The 18,820-nt window shown below is 26.4% G+C and overlaps 3 protein-coding genes across 4 annotated transcripts; 1 reads left to right on the plus strand and 2 right to left on the minus strand.

The window, feature by feature from the left end:
- The first annotated feature begins 1,512 nt into the window (after positions 1-1,512).
- On the plus strand, positions 1,513-13,990 carry LOC132923438 (DNA polymerase epsilon catalytic subunit 1). The gene is made up of 29 exons (XM_060987428.1): positions 1,513-1,689; positions 1,785-1,917; positions 1,997-2,215; positions 2,295-2,524; positions 2,803-3,125; positions 3,187-3,424; positions 3,753-3,999; positions 6,507-7,059; positions 7,122-7,563; positions 7,909-8,146; positions 8,213-8,415; positions 8,475-8,625; positions 8,694-9,092; positions 9,169-9,480; positions 9,656-10,083; positions 10,140-10,341; positions 10,425-10,597; positions 10,671-10,837; positions 10,902-11,241; positions 11,344-11,483; positions 11,636-11,846; positions 11,959-12,043; positions 12,126-12,329; positions 12,400-12,534; positions 12,591-12,853; positions 12,929-13,058; positions 13,121-13,332; positions 13,416-13,548; positions 13,619-13,990. The coding sequence occupies exons 1-29, from the start codon at positions 1,634-1,636 to the stop codon at positions 13,778-13,780; spliced, it is 6,729 nt and encodes a 2,242-aa protein (XP_060843411.1). The 5' UTR covers positions 1,513-1,633; the 3' UTR covers positions 13,781-13,990.
- LOC132921132 (insulin-like) lies at positions 4,024-5,339 on the minus strand. Its single transcript, XM_060983984.1, has 3 exons — positions 5,239-5,339; positions 4,922-5,111; positions 4,024-4,269 (listed from the first exon to the last, which is right to left on the minus strand). Exons 2-3 carry the CDS (start codon positions 5,103-5,105, stop codon positions 4,082-4,084), a joined length of 372 nt encoding a protein of 123 aa, XP_060839967.1. The 5' UTR covers positions 5,106-5,111; positions 5,239-5,339; the 3' UTR covers positions 4,024-4,081.
- LOC132923440 (uncharacterized) lies at positions 13,977-18,639 on the minus strand. Of its 2 annotated transcripts, XM_060987431.1 has the most exons (8): positions 18,414-18,639; positions 17,594-17,754; positions 17,276-17,518; positions 15,004-15,183; positions 14,824-14,937; positions 14,480-14,611; positions 14,214-14,356; positions 13,977-14,145 (listed from the first exon to the last, which is right to left on the minus strand). In XM_060987431.1, the coding sequence occupies exons 1-8, from the start codon at positions 18,484-18,486 to the stop codon at positions 13,977-13,979; spliced, it is 1,215 nt and encodes a 404-aa protein (XP_060843414.1). In that variant the 5' UTR covers positions 18,487-18,639. The 2 variants fall into 2 exon arrangements, with proteins under 2 accessions (XP_060843414.1, XP_060843415.1); XM_060987432.1 differs by lacking the exons at positions 17,276-17,518; positions 17,594-17,754; positions 18,414-18,639 and adding an exon at positions 15,632-16,838.
- Between the last annotated feature and the right edge of the window lie 181 nt (positions 18,640-18,820).

Raw genomic sequence — 18,820 nt, forward strand, 5'->3', positions numbered from 1 at the left:
TTTACAAACTATGAATGTTAATGATCTTGTAAAACTTTATTAGACATTTTTTTATTATAAATTAATCATCAATATTAACCCTTTAATAAAAAAAAACATGACCTCCCTTTTTATTCCAGATAACCCTCCTCGCCAGTCACCAACTGATAAACTAATAAATAAATAATTAAGTAAGGTATATCACAATGCGGGAGGAAGCTTTCTTTCACGCTAATCATATTATGTCATCATATAAATATATAATCTTTAATATTTAATGACAACTCTGTATTTAAATTGTTTGATCACGTTGAGCCTGATAATCAATTAAGTAGCTTTGATTATTGTTAATAAATGTCTAGTTTATCCGACTATCCGAGTAGGTATGCTTTCATAAATGTGACTTTGATAAGACATTTCTTCAACAGAATTGGTGTTATTTGTGGTGAGTGATAGTGTCAGTGTTCTATTCTAGGTAAAAAAAAAACGGAGTAGCCTAACGTTTTAAAAGTAAATATCCTTTGATATTTATATAGTTGACATTGTATGAACCATCGAAAATAGCTATAACTGCCAATGTTTCAATACAAAATATAACTGCTACCAATAATTTTAAAGAATGTAATATAATATATAGTCTATAGGCAGGTAGTATTTATGCTTTATATTTATACATCAGATTGCCAAAAAATCAAAATAAACTAAAAAATATAAGTGCTTAACTAGGTGTCTAGGTAATAGGTATAATATTTTTGAAAGTTAATAGAGTACCTACTAGATTTTAGATTAGTGATCAGCAGCTAAAGAATAGTTCAAGAAATTTAGAAAATATTTGTAGTTCTATATAACTATTTATATTATGCTAATAAAAACTCGATTTAAGAATATCGGTTTATACATTAGATTTGGAAATTATGTGTATATAATTATATTCTCAAGAAATTGTCTTATTAATTTATAAATTTCAAAATCATATAATTAAATTATTACAAGTAGATTAATTTATTAAAAGTACTAATAGTGCTGTTGGAATCGTTCAAAACTATAAAAATGAAGAACATATTTCAGAAACAAAGGAGGCTCAAATAAATACGATTTTCTAAACAATCACTTTAACCAATAACTTTAAATTAAGTTGTATTAACCCAAATCAGTTGATAACTAATTTATATAAATATATAAAAATCAACATTTCTGTTTACTTGTTAGCGATGGAAATTAAACGTTTTTATCAAACGATTTACAAATTTTAAATAAAAAATATGTCAAGGAAATATTGAAAAAAACATGAGCTGTAGTTTTTTATTATACAACTAATTAAATTTGTGACATGAAAAACTTTATTCATACAAACAAAATTAATGAAAATATAAATGAATTAAATATTATTTTTGTGTCTATAGTTTCATATTTTATCTTTTTCCCGCCCAATATCAAAATGTTATCAATAAAACATGTTTCATCCATGATAATAATTCCCGCCAATTTGTTCAATGTATTATCATAATAATAAAATTATTTATAATAGTAATTGTCTATAATAAATGTATTCTTTATAGTTTATTTCAATATTTTTTTTAGCTAATTCAGTAATTTAGTATTTTAATATTGTGTATTGACAGGGCTTGTATCGTTTAAATTGTAATATGCAAATATGGCTCCTGCAAATACAGGTCGTTTTGTTAAACCCTTAGAGAAGTCATATTTTAAGTATGTACATAACTATGGATCTTATAAGTCATGTATAATAATATATTAATATGCATTTAATTTTAATTTTATATTTTTAATATTTTTTTATTAAGTCAATTTAAAGAAGATTCCAATGACGTTCGGTTGAAACAATCCATAGAAAATGATTTAATTGACAATAAATATGGTTTTGTTCGTGTTAAAGATTACCAAGAACATACTGGTTATCTCATCAACATGCATAGCGTAAATAGTATTTGTATTAAAAGCATTATATTTTTTGATATAAGTTATTACTGATGATAATTAATAATATTTTTTGTAGACGGAAATTGTTGATGAAGATAAACGTTTGGTAGCTGCTGTTGATTATTATTTTATACAAGATGATGGATCTCGATTTAGAGTCACGCAACCATTTCAACCTTATTTTTATCTTTTAGCTAAAAAAGAATATGTTCAAGAAGTTGTTGCTTATATAAGTAAAAAGTTTGCTGGTAGTTTTACAAGTATTGACACTGTAATGAAAGAAGACCTAGACTTGGTAATTATTGGATGAATGTATATATTATAATTCATAGCCATTTTATCTTTATTTATCGTTTCTAATATTATGTTTTTAGCCAAATCATCTTATTGGTTTACAACAAAGATATATAAAAATTTCATTTGCGACAGTTACTGAAATGAATAAAATGCGCCAAGCTATAATGCCAGCAGTACGTAAAAATCGAATGGCACTAAAAAATAATTCCTATTACACAGAAATGTTGACAGAATCTTTAGCTAATTTATCTGAAGTAGCCACATCAAAGAAGCAAGTTGATCATATGGAAAATATAATTGATATCAGGTTATACATTAAATTATTTTATATTTATATGTATAATAAATATGATTGATATATTATTAAGAATTTACTATTATACTCACAAAATTTTAAATTCATTTTATACTTCACTTATTAACTACTAATTATATAATTTTATCATATAAAAATCGTAATATTTTAAATAAAAAATGTTTTTATTTCAATTATAATCAATTGATTTTACAATATTTTTTTTTAATTGTTATAAGAAAAACTTGGTTTTATATGAAAATATAATAAAATATTTAGTATTTTTCTAGAGAGTATGATGTTGTATATCATGTCCGAGTATCTACAGATCTAAAAATATTTACTGGATTGTGGTATACAGTTCAATGCCGTGGACCTTATAACCAAGCTATATTTACTCACCGTGATGATATTATAGACCGTCCTGATATGATTGTCTTAGCATTTGATATTGAAACCACAAAACTTCCACTTAAATTTCCTGATGCAAATACTGATCAAATTATGATGATTTCATATATGATTGATGGTCAAGGATATTTAATTAATAATCGGGAAATTATATCTGCAGATGTTGTTGATTTTGAGTACACACCAACGCCAGAATTTGAAGGTAATTCACTAGCTTCACTGTAAATACTGTTATTATGATTTCTAATATATGTAAATTTTAGGTTTATTCACTGTTTTTAATGAACCTGACGAAGCTGCTTTGATAAATCGCTTTTTTGAGCACGTAATGGAGGTTCGCCCTCATATAATAGTAACATACAACGGTGACTTTTTTGATTGGCCATTTGTAGAAACTCGAGCAGCAGTTCACGATTTAAATATGTCACAAGAAATAGGATTTTCTAAAAATCCAACTGGAGTATATAGTTGTCGCCCAGCTATGCATATGGATTGTTTATGGTAGGAAACAAATTAAGTTTATGTTTAATTAAATATAGGTAAACTATATATTTGTTTTATATTATTTTGTAAAAATTATTTTTTAACATGAATAATGTCTTTAAACAAGGTTAGGTTAGATTAAACAAGGTTTCTAAAATTTAAAATTGTAATACATATAGAAATAAAATATATGAAAGTATTTTAATAAAACATCCAATTTTTTTTACTACAAGTTAAAACTTTGATGTTTGAATTCAATATTAAGATATTTAAGAGTATTTTTGTAGGCGTTATCAATAATTTGTTAAGGTTTTATGTTATAATATTGACTATTTTAATTTTTCAGTTGGGTAAAACGAGATTCTTATCTTCCAGTAGGATCACAAAATTTAAAAGCTGTTGCTAAAGCCAAATTACGTTATGACCCTGTTGAGCTTGATCCAGAAGATATGTGTCGACTAGCAACAGATGAACCTCAAGTACTTTCTAATTATTCAGTGTCAGATGCTGTTGCTACTTATTATTTATATATGAAATATGTTCATCCTTTCATATTTGCTTTATGCACAATCATCCCAATGGAGCCTGATGAGGTATGGATTTTAATAAATATTACATTTATATAATAGTATTTAAACTTTATTTAGCATTTAAAAACATTTAAATCTATTAATCTTAGTTAGCACAATAAGTTTTTAATTCAGCTACTAAACATGGTCTGCGACAGCATTCATCAATGATAGTTCTTTTAGAAGAGCGTACTATACGTGTGGGCATAAATAACATTGCTTCTTGCCTTGGTTGGTATGGGTAGTCAATTGCATTATAGTCTTCTAGGTCTTTGTAATCCCATGCATCTGAATCTATTAATAAAATATTAAAGTTATTATTTTAATAATCAAATGTTGAATATTGTACTTAATAAATACATTTTTTTCTCTGTTACAATTCTATTAGAACAAAATCATCTTAAAATGTTTTATAATCTTCTCAGTGAACTAAAAGTAAATAATTGTTAAAACCTTTCACTAAGAAATAATTTTTAAATAAAACTTAGTTCTTTCATTTTAAGTTATAAGACATTGTTTGAGGTATCATTTATCATTTGGTTTGATAATATAATTAGAATACAATTCACAACAATACTGAATAATCAATAATTTTTGAAATATCATAAATAACATTATTATAAATATTTTGTGTAACAGCAAGTATCAAAGTAACATTTAACAATATATTGAAGTGCATAAAAAAAAGTTAGTAATAATATTTTACATAATATTTGTATTTAAATTTATATTTAAAAAGCTAAAATATGCTAGAATTTAATTATTTTTTTTACAATTATATTATGTTTAAATTTATATGGATATATTTTATTTTATTAAAAGTTTTAAAAATTTGTACGTTTTGTACAATAACTCATAAATACTTGAATTAACAAAAATGACTTTATTTTGAATTTAATTACTTATTATTCTTATAGGTTAGTTTAAATACATATTATGGACTTACCAATCTCATTTCGTTTTTTTCCATTTGTTGGTCCATTGTACTTTTTATTACATACAATTTGCATTATGTCTGCCAATTTAGAACCACAATATTGTTGTGGTGGTAGTTGTAGGATAGAATTGACCATTACAGTTTTGATAACTATTGTCAAGAGGAGTACACTTAAGTATACTGTGATCTTCATTTTATTCTAAATAGTATAAAAAAAATTGTTTAAAAGTTGTAAAATCTAAGTAATAATCAAATACAATTTTTAAATATCAAACTAAAGTACCATCCTTATAATACTATGGCTTAAAATTAAAAAAATTACATACCTTGAATGAATGTTTAAATTAGTGTATATATGGTTTGCAGAAAGGTGGTGAACTGATTGGTGTCAACTGTTGTTGGTCTTTTATATAATAATTTTGTCCCCATTTTAAAATTATGTAGGAGTTTTAAGTAAAGATCCAATAATTATAAATAATTAAATGCATCAAGTAACATTAAGGTGATGATTGAACAAGGGTTAAAATTATTAATAATTATTGATAGAAAATTAATTTAATTTTTGATTGACATATTAAATATTGATAGTTGTTATTACATTTTCCTATTACCCAATTACAACTTCTAAAGGTAAATAAAATAATATTAATGACATGTCAAAATGTCACATGTCTTCTGTTGTAATAGCTAAATTTTAGCAAATTATCCATTATGTTTTTATGATGGGTATATTTTTACTACTTATTTATAGGAAAATCTCTAAATATGGGTCATTTTAAATAATAGACACTTTTATGGCTAAATTTTGATACATTTTATCGTAATTATTATCTACATATATTTTATTTCAATGTACATTTTAACATATTGTTATACTAGTACAATTTATATTATCCGTCATAGGTAATGATCATCTTATTCGGTGTATCTGTTGAAATGTTATCAAAATATTATTATAAATAAGCTAAAGTTTTAAATAAAAACATAAAAGTATGTTCATACACATAAATAATATAACTATATACATTGTACATACCTTTTGTTTGATATATTTTGATATTGTTCATTTTTTCATTCCCCCACTTCCTCTAAATAGTGGACCAAAATTCGGTAAACAAGAATGACATATTGCATTGTAACATATTTTAACACTGTTTAAACTAATTAATTTTTAATTTATCTGTGTAAGATTTTATTTTTAGTTATAACTTTAACAATGTTGATTATCCCAACACAAGTGTATTAGTCTTAAATTAGTAAATTAATTCTTATATAACAAAAGATTTAGTTTTAATCTTACACTTTTAAATTATAGTTTTTATAGAAGTTATTACAACACACAGTTTTTTTTAATTTATATAAAAAACTCCCAAAAGTAGAACTAATAAGTAATAATTAGTCTTTTATTTATTTATTTATTTAAATATTATCAGATTTAAACTAACATTTAGTACTTAAAATATACATTGTTTATTATTATCGGTTAAATTATTGAATAAATATTTAATTCAATTAATATATTACACAATAAAAGAACTTGGAATAATAATTTTACTTTTAGAATGAGTATTTATGCAAGATGTATTAATTTTAGGTTTTAAGAAAAGGTTCTGGAACATTATGTGAAAGTCTTTTGATGGTAGAAGCATTTCATGCGAATATTATCTTTCCAAATAAACAAGAACAAGAACTAAATAAACTTAGTGATGATGGTCATGTATTAGATCAAGAGACTTATGTTGGTGGCCATGTGGAAGCATTAGAATCTGGTGTATTTCGAGCTGACATACCTTGTAGATTTAGATTAGATACATCAGCTTTTGATATGCTTATTGAGAAATCATCTGAAATATTTAGATTTGCAATTGAAGAAGAAGAAAAAGTTCCTATGGATAGTGTAACAAATTTAAATGAAATATTAGAAGATGTTGTTAAAAAGTTGGAAGCCCTAAAAGCAGATCCTTATCCATTATTGAAACCATTAATATATCATTTAGATGTTGGTGCTATGTATCCTAATATTATACTTACAAATCGATTACAGCCTTCGGCTATGGTTAATGAAGAAATTTGTGCTGCCTGCGATTTTAATATTCCAGGTGCTAAGTGCCAAAGAACTATGACTTGGCAATGGAGAGGAGAACTTAGTATGTTATAATTTATTGTTAAACTATTTAATGATCATAATATTTACTTATTTTATAATTAGTGCCTGCCTCAAGAACCGAGTTTCAACGTATCCAACAGCAATTAGAAACTGAAAAGTTCCCTGGTCAATTTCCTAATGACCCTCCTAGAGCATTTCACCAACTGAGGCGAGACGAAAGAGCCACTTGGGAAAAGAAACGTTTGACTGAATATTGTCGCAAAGTCTACAAAAAAACTCATGTAACCAAAATTGAAGAACGTTCTACAACTATTTGTCAAAAAGAAAATTCTTTTTACGTTGATACAGTACGAGCATTCAGGGATAGACGTTATGAGTATAAAGGGCTTTGCAAAGTTGCTAAAAAACAAATATCTGAAGCAATAGCAATTGGTGATCCCGTTGAAATTAAATCAGCTAAAAACCGTGAAATATTATATGATTCATTACAGTTAGCTCACAAGTGTATCCTTAACTCATTTTATGGTTATGTCATGAGAAAAGGGTAATTAGTTATGGTTTATTTAAAATAACTCATTAATATAACATATCACTTTTATTTTACTATTTATTTTAAATAGTTTTTTCATAATAATGTATGTACTTTAAATATTTAAAAAGTTTATTTTTTAAAGAGATCTCTTACAATTTATGTTCTTGTCAAAAATATTGACAAATTTTTATTAATTATAATTTAATATGTATTAAAATATAAATTTATAAATTTTCTCCCTTCTCTATAATCAAATTCGGGGTATACCCCTGAGATGGGTTTTCAATTCAATTTGATCTTAAGCTACAGAGTTAAATAAATTTGTTAAAAAAATTATTTGTATTGTTTCATTAATAGTGCACGTTGGCATAGCATGGAAATGGCTGGAATAGTGTGTTGTACTGGTGCTGCTATAATTACAAAAGCTCGTGAAATAATTGAGAAAATTGGTCGTCCTCTAGAATTAGATACTGATGGTATATGGTGTATACTTCCATCAACATTTCCTGAAAATTTTAATATTGAGTCAACACATGCGAAAAAACCTAAATTTACTATATCTTTTCCAAATGCAGTTTTAAATTCAATGGTCAAAGTTAGTGGAACTTATCTTATAATTATATTTACTTAATTAATAAATAATAAACACAACTTTTTTTAGGATCATTTCACCAATCATATCTATCATGATTTAGTGGATTCAAAAAATCTAGTTTATGAACAAAGAAGTGAAAATTCTATTTTCTTTGAAGTCGATGGTCCTTATTTAGCAATGGTCTTACCAGCTTCTAAAGAAGAAGGAAAAAAACTAAAAAAGCGTTATGCTGTGTTCAATTTAGATAAATCACTAGCAGAATTGAAAGGGTATGTAAGACTAAATTTTTTAATTTTAATTTTTTAAATGAGCTTTTTACTTTTGATAGATTTGAAGTTAAAAGAAGGGGAGAACTTCAAATTATTAAGATTTTTCAGTCATCAGTATTTGAAGCCTTCTTAAAAGGTGATACATTAGAAAAATGTTATGAAAGTGTGGCAACTGTTGCTGATTATTGGCTGGATGTTTTATACTCCAAAGTGAGCATAAAATAATTAAACTTTAAAATTTTTATTGAATAAAAAAATCAAAAAATATTTTCTTATAGGGTAAAAACATGCCAGATTCTGAATTGTTCGAACTGATATCAGAAAATCGTTCTATGAGCCGTAAACTTGAAGATTATGGAGCTCAAAAATCGACTTCTATATCTACAGCTAAACGTTTAGCTGAATTTTTAGGCGATCAAATGGTGAAAGACAAAGGACTTGCTTGTCGTTTTATAATTTCCAAAAAACCAGAAGGTACTCCAGTTACACAAAGAGCTATACCATTAGCTATATTTCAATCTGAGTTAAGTGTGAAGAGACATTATTTAAGAAGATGGCTTGGTGACCATTCAATTGATGATATTGACATTCGTGATGTTCTTGATTGGGATTATTATATAGAACGTTTAAGTGGCACAATTCAGAAAATCATTACTATTCCAGCAACTTTACAGGGAGTAAGTGATATTTTATTGCTTTATAAATTAAAAATAAATCTACAAGTAACCGATATTATTCTCAAATTTGTTTTAGATTGCTAATCCAGTTCCAAGAGTTAAACATCCTGATTGGTTACATAAAAAAATGTTGATGAAAGCTGATCCATTAAAGCAAAGAAAAATAACAACTATGTTTCAAGCAGCGCCAATGCATGTGCAAGAAAATTTAACTGAACAACACGCACTTCAAGATATAGAAGATTTTGGAGAAAACGAAGATAATAACCATGTAGACATTAGACCAAGACCAATGGTAACCAAAAAGCGTAAACGTGATCCTTCTCCGATTGATGCTAGAAACTGGAAGGAAGCTTTAGGACCTCCACCTCCAGCTAGTGATATTCAGGTTCATATACATTTTAAAATAAAATATTGCTTATTTTTTCTAGGTATAATTAATTTAAAAACAGTATTATTTAAGTATTTTATTTGTTTACCTAGATAATAAATTATAACAATAGAAAATATTAAAAATATTCAAGTAATCTTCTCTATTTTATAGTTAAATATAATGTTTTTAGAATTGGATTGTGTATCAAAAGAAAAAATGGAATTGGCAACTTGAAATGAGAGCTAAAATTATTGGTAAACCTGGTAAACGTTTGCGAGACGATCAGATCCATGTACCTAAAGGACGAGCTGGTACGCTAGGAGGATTTTTAAGACGAGCACAGCAAACATTACTAAGTCAACCCTGGCAAATTATACAGGTGTGTCAATCTGGTGAACCCGGTGTTCTAAAACTTTGGGCCATGATTGGAGATGAGTTACACAATATTCGAATGAATATACCTAGATTCTTTTATGTGAATCAAAGGCAACCTGAGATTGATGACAGTGAAAAATATATTGGATGTATTAAAGTGAATATGATATTGCCTAGGGCCAGACCAGTTTTAAACTTATACCAGTACACGGTTTTGGAAAAAGATTTTGGTGAAACCAAAGAGTAAGTGAATTTTATATTCTGGTCTTAAAATTATTTTAAACTAAATATTTGTTTAGTAATTTTATGTGTAACCTATCCAAACCTGGCGTTGAAGGAATTTATGAAACTAAAGTTACACCAGAATTAAGGGCTTTATTAAACCTTGGATGTGTGTGTTCTGTAACTTTGGAAGCAGCAAAAAAAATGGCCGCATTGCCGGATCTTGGAAATTTTTCATTAGAACAAATGAAACAAGTGTCTCATAAATATTTATCCAACGTTTGTATAATTTTTTTCTTCATTAAATCAAGTCAATATATCAATTGATTAATACATATATTTTATTTTAATAATTTATTTAGAGTTCAATAAAAGATATATTTTTGTATTGCAATAAAGCACCGACTGGTTTACGTGCCATGTATGCATTGTTTTTAACACCTAATAAAAAAGCGTTTGTTTGGGTCACAGATACTGTTCGTACAAATCGGATGGCAAATTTAAACACTTTGTATAGCAAAGAACATAATAACAAGTAATAATTTGTAATAATAATCGATTTAAAATTTTTTTAAATTTAATTTGTTTCTTTAATTTGATGTTTTAAGAATTTCTCGTGGACACAACGAATCAAGTATTCCTCCATCTGATGTAACTTTTGAAGTTAGAATAGAAACAGAAGAAAGGCAAGTTTACAGACAAATACAGAGAACTCTTCAATCGTATAGGGATGAAAAACGAGGACCTACGATGCTGGTGGTTCAGTCCCCAATAGGTAATAAAAAAAAAAACCAATAAAATGTGTTTTTTTAAACCATTAATTTTTTATTCAAATTTAGACAGTCAAGTATTGATGTCCAATATTCCAATAATGACTGAATTCCCGGTGGTAACTCTCCACGTACAAGACTCTACTGCCTCTATGTACGCTCAAATGGAATGGCAACGTTTAGGGTGTAGCTTGATTGTTAACCACTATTTAAATAGTCCAGAAAACATAAATATTATGTTAGAACAATGCAGATACTTACAAATACCTCTTGGAAATTTACCAGCGGATGTAACATTATTTGCATCAGATATTTTCTTTGCTAGACACTTGATGAAACACAATTTTGTATTATGGATTTCAGAAACCGATAAACCTGATTTAGGTGGTCGAGAAACAGATGACAATAGGTAAATAAACCCTATTTGTATGAATAACGTAATATGATAAAGCATATTTCGCATTTTCTTATTGCCTATGTTTTTTACCTATTAATATTGTTTTTTATTTAGAATGTTAATGGACTCTGAAGAAAGTTCAAGTATGCTGGTCAATAATGAAGGCTGTTATACTTCTTATTGTATAGAACTTGAAATTGATGCCTTACCTGTCACAACATTGTTACAGTCACATCATATTCATGATTTTGAAGGTATATAATATATAATCAACAAATTATTCATATTTTTGTTTTATAAAGGAGTCACAGCTATATTAATAATGATTTATTTATTTGAAAGTATTAAATGCCTTTTTTAAATTGTATTTATGTAATTAAACATTTTCTATCAATATATATTTTAGGCACAAGTGCTGGTGTTGCATTTGATCAAATACCTCAAGCTTCTCTTGAAGAAATAATGGATGGTGGAACATATGTAACACCAACTTATGATGAAATAGCATTGTGTTCAGCTGCATTTCGAGTTTTACGGTCCATGGTAAATGTTTGGTTTCGTGATGTAGTGCTGCACAAAAATCGATTTGCTGATTTTCAAATGGTACATTTTTATAGGTAATATAAATATAATTAAATATGTCAAACTACTATATTACTTATTAAACAAATAGCTGAGTTTTTATACTATTTAGTAATGGGTTATCATTTTTTTAAAATTATTCTTTAGGTGGTTAAGATCACCAAATGCATTATTGTATGATCCTGCTTTACGCAAAACACTTTACAGTTTGATGAGAAAACTGTTTATGCAAGTATGTATTATATTATTTTAAAAATCTTTTTTTTCAGTTAGAAAATATGACTAATACTAATACTTACTATTTTTTTATATAGTTAATTGCAGAATTTAAACGACTTGGTTCTACTATAATATTTGCCAACTTCAATAAAATAGTCATTTGTACAAAAAAAAAATCACTTGAAGATGCAATTTTTTATGTGCGCTATGTTGTACAAAACATTACCAACAAAGAATTGTTTCACAGCTTACAAATATCATTAGGACCATGTTGGGAATATTTGATGTGGCTAGATTTGGTAAAGTTAATTTGTTTAACCATTGTTAATATTGTTTAACACCTTATAATTTCTTTAACATTTTAAACAGTGGAATTATTCTGGAGTAAAAGCCAAGTTTTCTGATAAATTAAAAGAAGCAATGGGTGATATCATTGATATGTCAAATGAAGACGTTGAACATCTTCTCAAAGAACACAAAGCACCTGGACCTGACATTGAAGAAGTAATTTTGAATTAAAAAAAAAAAAAAAAATTCATGTAATTTATTATTTATTTTAGGTGGGAATTGAAATGAATTGGAATATATCTGAGTTTTTACCCAATGTTTGTCATGCTCGTAAACATTTTGAAGAAACAATTGCTGTTTACATGAGTGCAATTTATAAACACATGCGATCAATTGATTCTGTAACATTGAAACGTATATCAGAATCATTATCACAAATTACCCAAAGTAACATGTTAGGTGTTGCGTCATGTGAAAGTGTAGCAGAATATGCAAAAACTGTAATTTCAGATGAACTAACAACAAGATTATTCTCGTAAATAAAATGCATTTATTAAATTATTCTACCCTATGTAATTTGACAATAATTATAAAATAATGTTTTAAATAGAATAACACAAAAAATTTATAAAAAATATCCAGTGTTGGATGTAGAACTCCAAGAAACCCTTTCACCATTCTTACAAAATAAAGGAAAACATTTAAATCCAGCTCTGCAATTTGTGAAGACTGTTTGCAAAGTGAGTTGTTTTCTTTCAGAAGTATTTAATTCAATTTAATTTACGCGACAAATATATTTTAGGTACTTTCACTGGATTTTGGAATTGAAGATGATATCATGAAGTTAAGAAAAAATCTTTTACGCTTAATTGGTGTTGGTAATTTTAGTGATGAAGCTGATTGGACAGATCCGTGTCTTTCTTGGACATTACCTGAAGTAATCTGTAAAAGTTGTAATCATTGCCGAGACATAGATTTGTGTAAAGATTCTCATCGAAGTGTAGTTGATGGAAAGTATGTTAACTGTTTAGAATTAATACCAATAATATTAAATCAATTAATAAAAAAAAAAATGAGTACATAAATTATATTTTTAGAAAAACATGGCTATGTCCTAATTGCAATAGTTGTTATGATAATATGCTAATTGAACATTTTTTGATCGACGCTCTTGGTAGAAAAGTAATGGCCTATACCCTACAAGATCTGCAATGTACAAAATGTTCAGCAGTATGTATATAATAAATATATTTGTTTTTAACTTCTATGAATTATTTTTAACAAAATTATTGTTTTACAGATTAAAATGGAAAATCTCAATGCTTATTGTTCATGTGCTGGTAGTTACACAACAGTAATACCCAGAAATGATATGATGTCATATCTGAAGACATTTAAAGCTATTGCTGATTACTATGACATGACTCTACTACAACAAATATTAAAACAATATTTGGATTAAAACATAGAATTGTTCACAGTAAATTAACTTGTGATTTTTGCGTAGGATTTTAATATAAAAACTTAATGTAATTAATTTTTATTTTTTTTGATTACAAAAACATCATTATTTTTATTAGGTACTAAAAAAGACAAGTATTGTAAAATTATATTTTTTTAATTATTTAATTTTTTACTATTATATAATTTGTGTATAATTAATGTCCACCAATTTTTGAGTATTCACTTGTATACATCCCAGGTACAGACAATAATTGAGACAAAGTTAAATTCCTTGAAATGGATATTGGCATTTCAACAGTATTCACTAATGTTGATGTATGAAATGGTATTTTATATGATGCTCTCATCTCAGATATGAGAGCACTAAAACAAATAAAACACAATTTACATAATAAATTTAATTTCAATAATAATTTGCAAATTTTATTTACTTGTGTGGAACATGTTTTAAAGTGTTTGGCAGTAAACGTATAGTATTATGTCGATTGAATATTGGTTCATCATAAAATGGCTCGTATGCTGGTTTAATGTGTTTTAATTTTGAATGTTTAGAATTTAATTGTTTTGCTGTATCCTAATATTTTATTTTATTAAATTTATAAATGTAAATCAATGTATATTATATTATAATATTATTTCTTACTATTCTATTAATTTTAACTGTTAATAAAATACACAACTATGACTTGGTACTTACTGGATTTATTTCAATGTAATCTAATTTCTGAGTGCTAACATATGGGTCTACTTTTCTAATTGCTCCTGCATCACTAACTTTTAGCGTTTCCATTGTGTCAAGAAGTTTTTGAGCAACCGGTGTTGTTTGACCCTATTTATCAATAATAACTAAATTCCAATGCCAGGTTACATAAAAAAAAATTGAGATTTATTAAATGGTTTACTAAAATTTGAAAGACTAATCATGTTTAAGTGATTGTTAGATGACTTTTGGATTTATTAAATGTTTAACGACTATATTATTTTAATGTTTATGCAGCCCGGTATTAATTTCTTAATGTATTATTTAATGATGTATCTTACACAAATCATTGTTGCAGGTAATTGTTCGATATTTGACATCAATTTTGGTTGTAGATAATTATCATTGTATTCAGTTGGTGGTATGTACATCAGTTTTGGAGGATTTGACAAATACTGCAATAAAAATTGTAGTTTATTTTCAAACATTGAAAATAGTTGATGAATTATTATGTCTTGTACTTTTTCGAACTGAGGCATCATGTACAGTGTTTGGTTAACATTTAATTTCGTAGATTTCTGAATAGGGTCCATTGCGTTAATTTTAAAACCATGATGAACATTTGTTGACGTGTCATAATTCCATTGTTTTAACTCTGGAATATTGGGTTTCGATTCAATTCCTGGGTCCAGTGATGATACCTAAGTAAAAAAAAAAAAAAAATGATTTGTTGACCCTTTTAAAATATACTCTTGTTAAGTAACAGTGATGGCACGACAGAGACATTTCGGATTAATTGTCCAAAACAAAAAATTGGTGGGTACAGCCTTACTGGGTAGTTATGAATTGTTAACAAATGCTTTGTATATTTTATTTTTTAACTACTTAAGTTAAAAAAATGTATTTATGTGTATTTCTGGGATAGATTGGTTAAAAAAATGTTATTGTTCTATGGATACATACAATTTTTGTAAGTCACCACTGCTAATTAAAATTTTATAAATATAAATTTCACGTATTAATTGTACAGTTACAGTTACCGAAACGAATTATTATTTAAATAAGCTTCACAATAATTCGATTTCGATACATCAAAATGCTGAGATATTGCAATAGGTATTTAAAAATTTACAATTCAGTCGTTCTTACATTGCTCTCGAACGGTACGTTAGGTATCAATTTATGAGCCGCACTGTAAGATGTTAAATAATTATTATTTTTCTTAACATTCATTGTGCAAATCATGTTTAATTTGTATTTTATAATTTCTGATTAATGATTACTCAAGGTATGAGCAAATAAAAAAACAAACAATTTTCGTTCCCTAGGTAATATTGTTTTTTAATTTATTTACCTATCTGTTCAGATAGGTAACTAAACTTGTGTATCCATGACAACCATGTCCATCTGCTGTAAGTTACGGATTTTCATTTTTCCACATGTTTTTTGGATCTGTCTTTATCAAAAACTGGAGTGGAAGCGTCGGCAACGAACAATGACCTCATTTTGGCTAGTCATTATCGTTGGTCAAATTTCAGTGTACTCATTCAGATTTACTAGATATGGCTAGAATATACAATTTTTTTAGAAAGAAATGTTGATCGACTTGGTTTAGTTGGTATTTATATAGTTAAAATGTATTATTCTTCTTTATAGTTTATAAAAATATTACTAATTAATTTAAAAATACTACACCACATCGTAGGATATTTGAAACCTTCATGTTTTCTGATTTTCATATAAAATCGATATCTATATTATACATTTATACATAATGTGAAATATTAATGAAAATTAACCCTTTAACCATAAGTTAAATAAGAGTACTTGTTTTTAATCTGTGCTTTCATTAGTTTCACTGCAAAACTAATTTTCAAACTACAACATGACCACCTATTACATAAATTTGGATTTAATTGAATTTAATTATTAATAGTTTATTATGTATTTATTTTTACTTATAAATAAATAAAATCATAATAACTAGATGGAAGTTACAATAACCAAACTAGGTATACAGTTAAAACATTTTAAAATCATAATAAATTTAATCCAATTTGTTTTGTATACCATAGTCTCGCAAAATATATTAACGTAGTCCTACATTAACATAGGGGTCTAGGTAACATAGGTGTTTATGGCTAATTACTGAAATTATGAAAATTTACATAAATTTTAAAATTTGTATATTCCGTTCATAACCATTTTTTTTTTTAGAAAAACACATTGAATAAATGATGAAATACTTAAATAATAGCTATAATAATTAAAAATAATTCATTATATTTTTAAAAAAAATGTAATTCATTTAAAAAAGACTTAACATGAATAAAATACAATGAGCAAATGTAAAAAAAAAAATTAGGGTTGTAAATTATAGTTATTTAATTTTTTGTTTTTTAACAACTTTTATTTTATTTTTATGTTTTTCTTGTAACATTCTACTTCGTTTTCCAGGTCTTTTTCTTTTTTTTATAATTGGGTCTTCTGGTTCTGGTTTACGACTCATAACAGACCCGGGTCTTTCTACAAGTTCCACAATTGAATCGCTATAATTAAATAATTTATTACTAAAGTTTTACACTATCTCACTTAAGTAATAGAGTATTTAATATTTATGTATATTTACCTCTGACTATTTTCTAATATATTATTTAAACATTCAGGTAATTCAAAATTTGATAGCCATTTGATTTCAGACATTTTAAATTGATTCACTAGAGGTCTAAAATGTTCATAGGATCGTGAAAACGATTTGTGCAACGATTTGGTAAGTATCCACACTCTACTAACCATAGCAAGTGCAAGGTTCATTTCTAACCAACATTGGCCATTTTGGAACACTTTCACTATCAGTTGAGCTGTTCCTTCACTGAATTGCTGTAATTGATTGATCAGACTTAGAACTGCTATTATACGAGTACCAACCCATTGACAAGCTTGTTTTGTTGGCATACCATTGTCAAATGTTGACAGTAAAATTAATATAACCTCAGAGATGTTTAGTTGATGGATTTTTTTTATATAAATAGTGATCTAAAATATTAGAAAATATATTGAGTAATAATTAAATTTATACCTAGCTAGTGTTTCTAGAAAACTGATAATTACTTGTTTAAGGCGTCTAAAAAGTTTCTCTCCACGAAATTTATTTTTTACTTTACAGCACATTCTTGAAATCAGAGCACCTTCATCAAATAGTTTTTTTAAATCGTTTATAGCTTGATTTGTGATAATATTTTTACACATATTATGTAAGTTGTCTAATTTCTCTGAAAAATAAAATGTCATTAAAAAAAAATTCAACAATTAAAAGATCAAAAATCTATAGACATATTACTATAAATTATAATATCAAAATAATATTTTGCCTATCAATCTATTACATAACATCAATTTACTATTTATTATATTATTAATATTCTTTTTTTTTAATATTATATTTAGTAAAAAATTAATAATTGAAATTTAAGTCCTGGAATTTAACAAACTACACTGTAAGGAGATCACTTTGAGTGCAGTTGATCTTAAGTATAGGATTTTAGTTTATCATACACCATGAACATGGTGTAGTGAGATAGTGTTTGTTTTGGTCTGTCCTTTTATAAGGGTTTATTGAAATATGTTTAATAGATACATCTAACACATTTAAAATTGCATAAAAACTGAAAATAAACAACAATATATTTCAGTTTCTAGTGATTTCCAGCTGATGACCTTACAAGGCTTTAACAATGGATCACAGTTAATTTATTAAATAGGTACAAAATATAAAAAAAATTTAAAAATATATATTATTTAATATTTATATTTTAAGTAGCACAAAGTTAAGATTTTACTAATTATGTAATAACTAATGTAGCTGACGGGCAAAATTAACAAGACTATTTAAAACACCTTTTTTTATAGACATTAATGACTATATTCTAACCTTTGCTGATGGTAGCTTGAAGTTTCATTTGCTTTGGTTTGGGAAGATCTATCCGATAACAACATTTTAACATTATTAAATGATATTATAGAAGAAGAAAAATAGGTACTGTTCGTTAAAGTTCTTCAGTTTTTACGTCTAAGTGGTAATAACTAAGTAATAACCTAATAAGTATCACTAGTAACAGCAATTCGTTTTTAAAAACTTATATCTTTCGATACAATATCATATCATGAGCCATAGTATCACGTGGTATAATAACTTTTATTTAATCTTATCGGAGCATTTATTTCGCTCCAATTTGTCTTAATCGACTTTTGTTCCACAAAATACTTGTTCCAAACGTTGAATTGTCTATAGACCACGAGCTAGTATCTAATATCTATTCTGTGGTTTCATTCATTTCT

This window comes from Rhopalosiphum padi, chromosome 2, assembly GCF_020882245.1.
Source record: "Rhopalosiphum padi isolate XX-2018 chromosome 2, ASM2088224v1, whole genome shotgun sequence".
Lineage (NCBI taxonomy): Eukaryota > Metazoa > Arthropoda > Insecta > Hemiptera > Aphididae > Rhopalosiphum > Rhopalosiphum padi.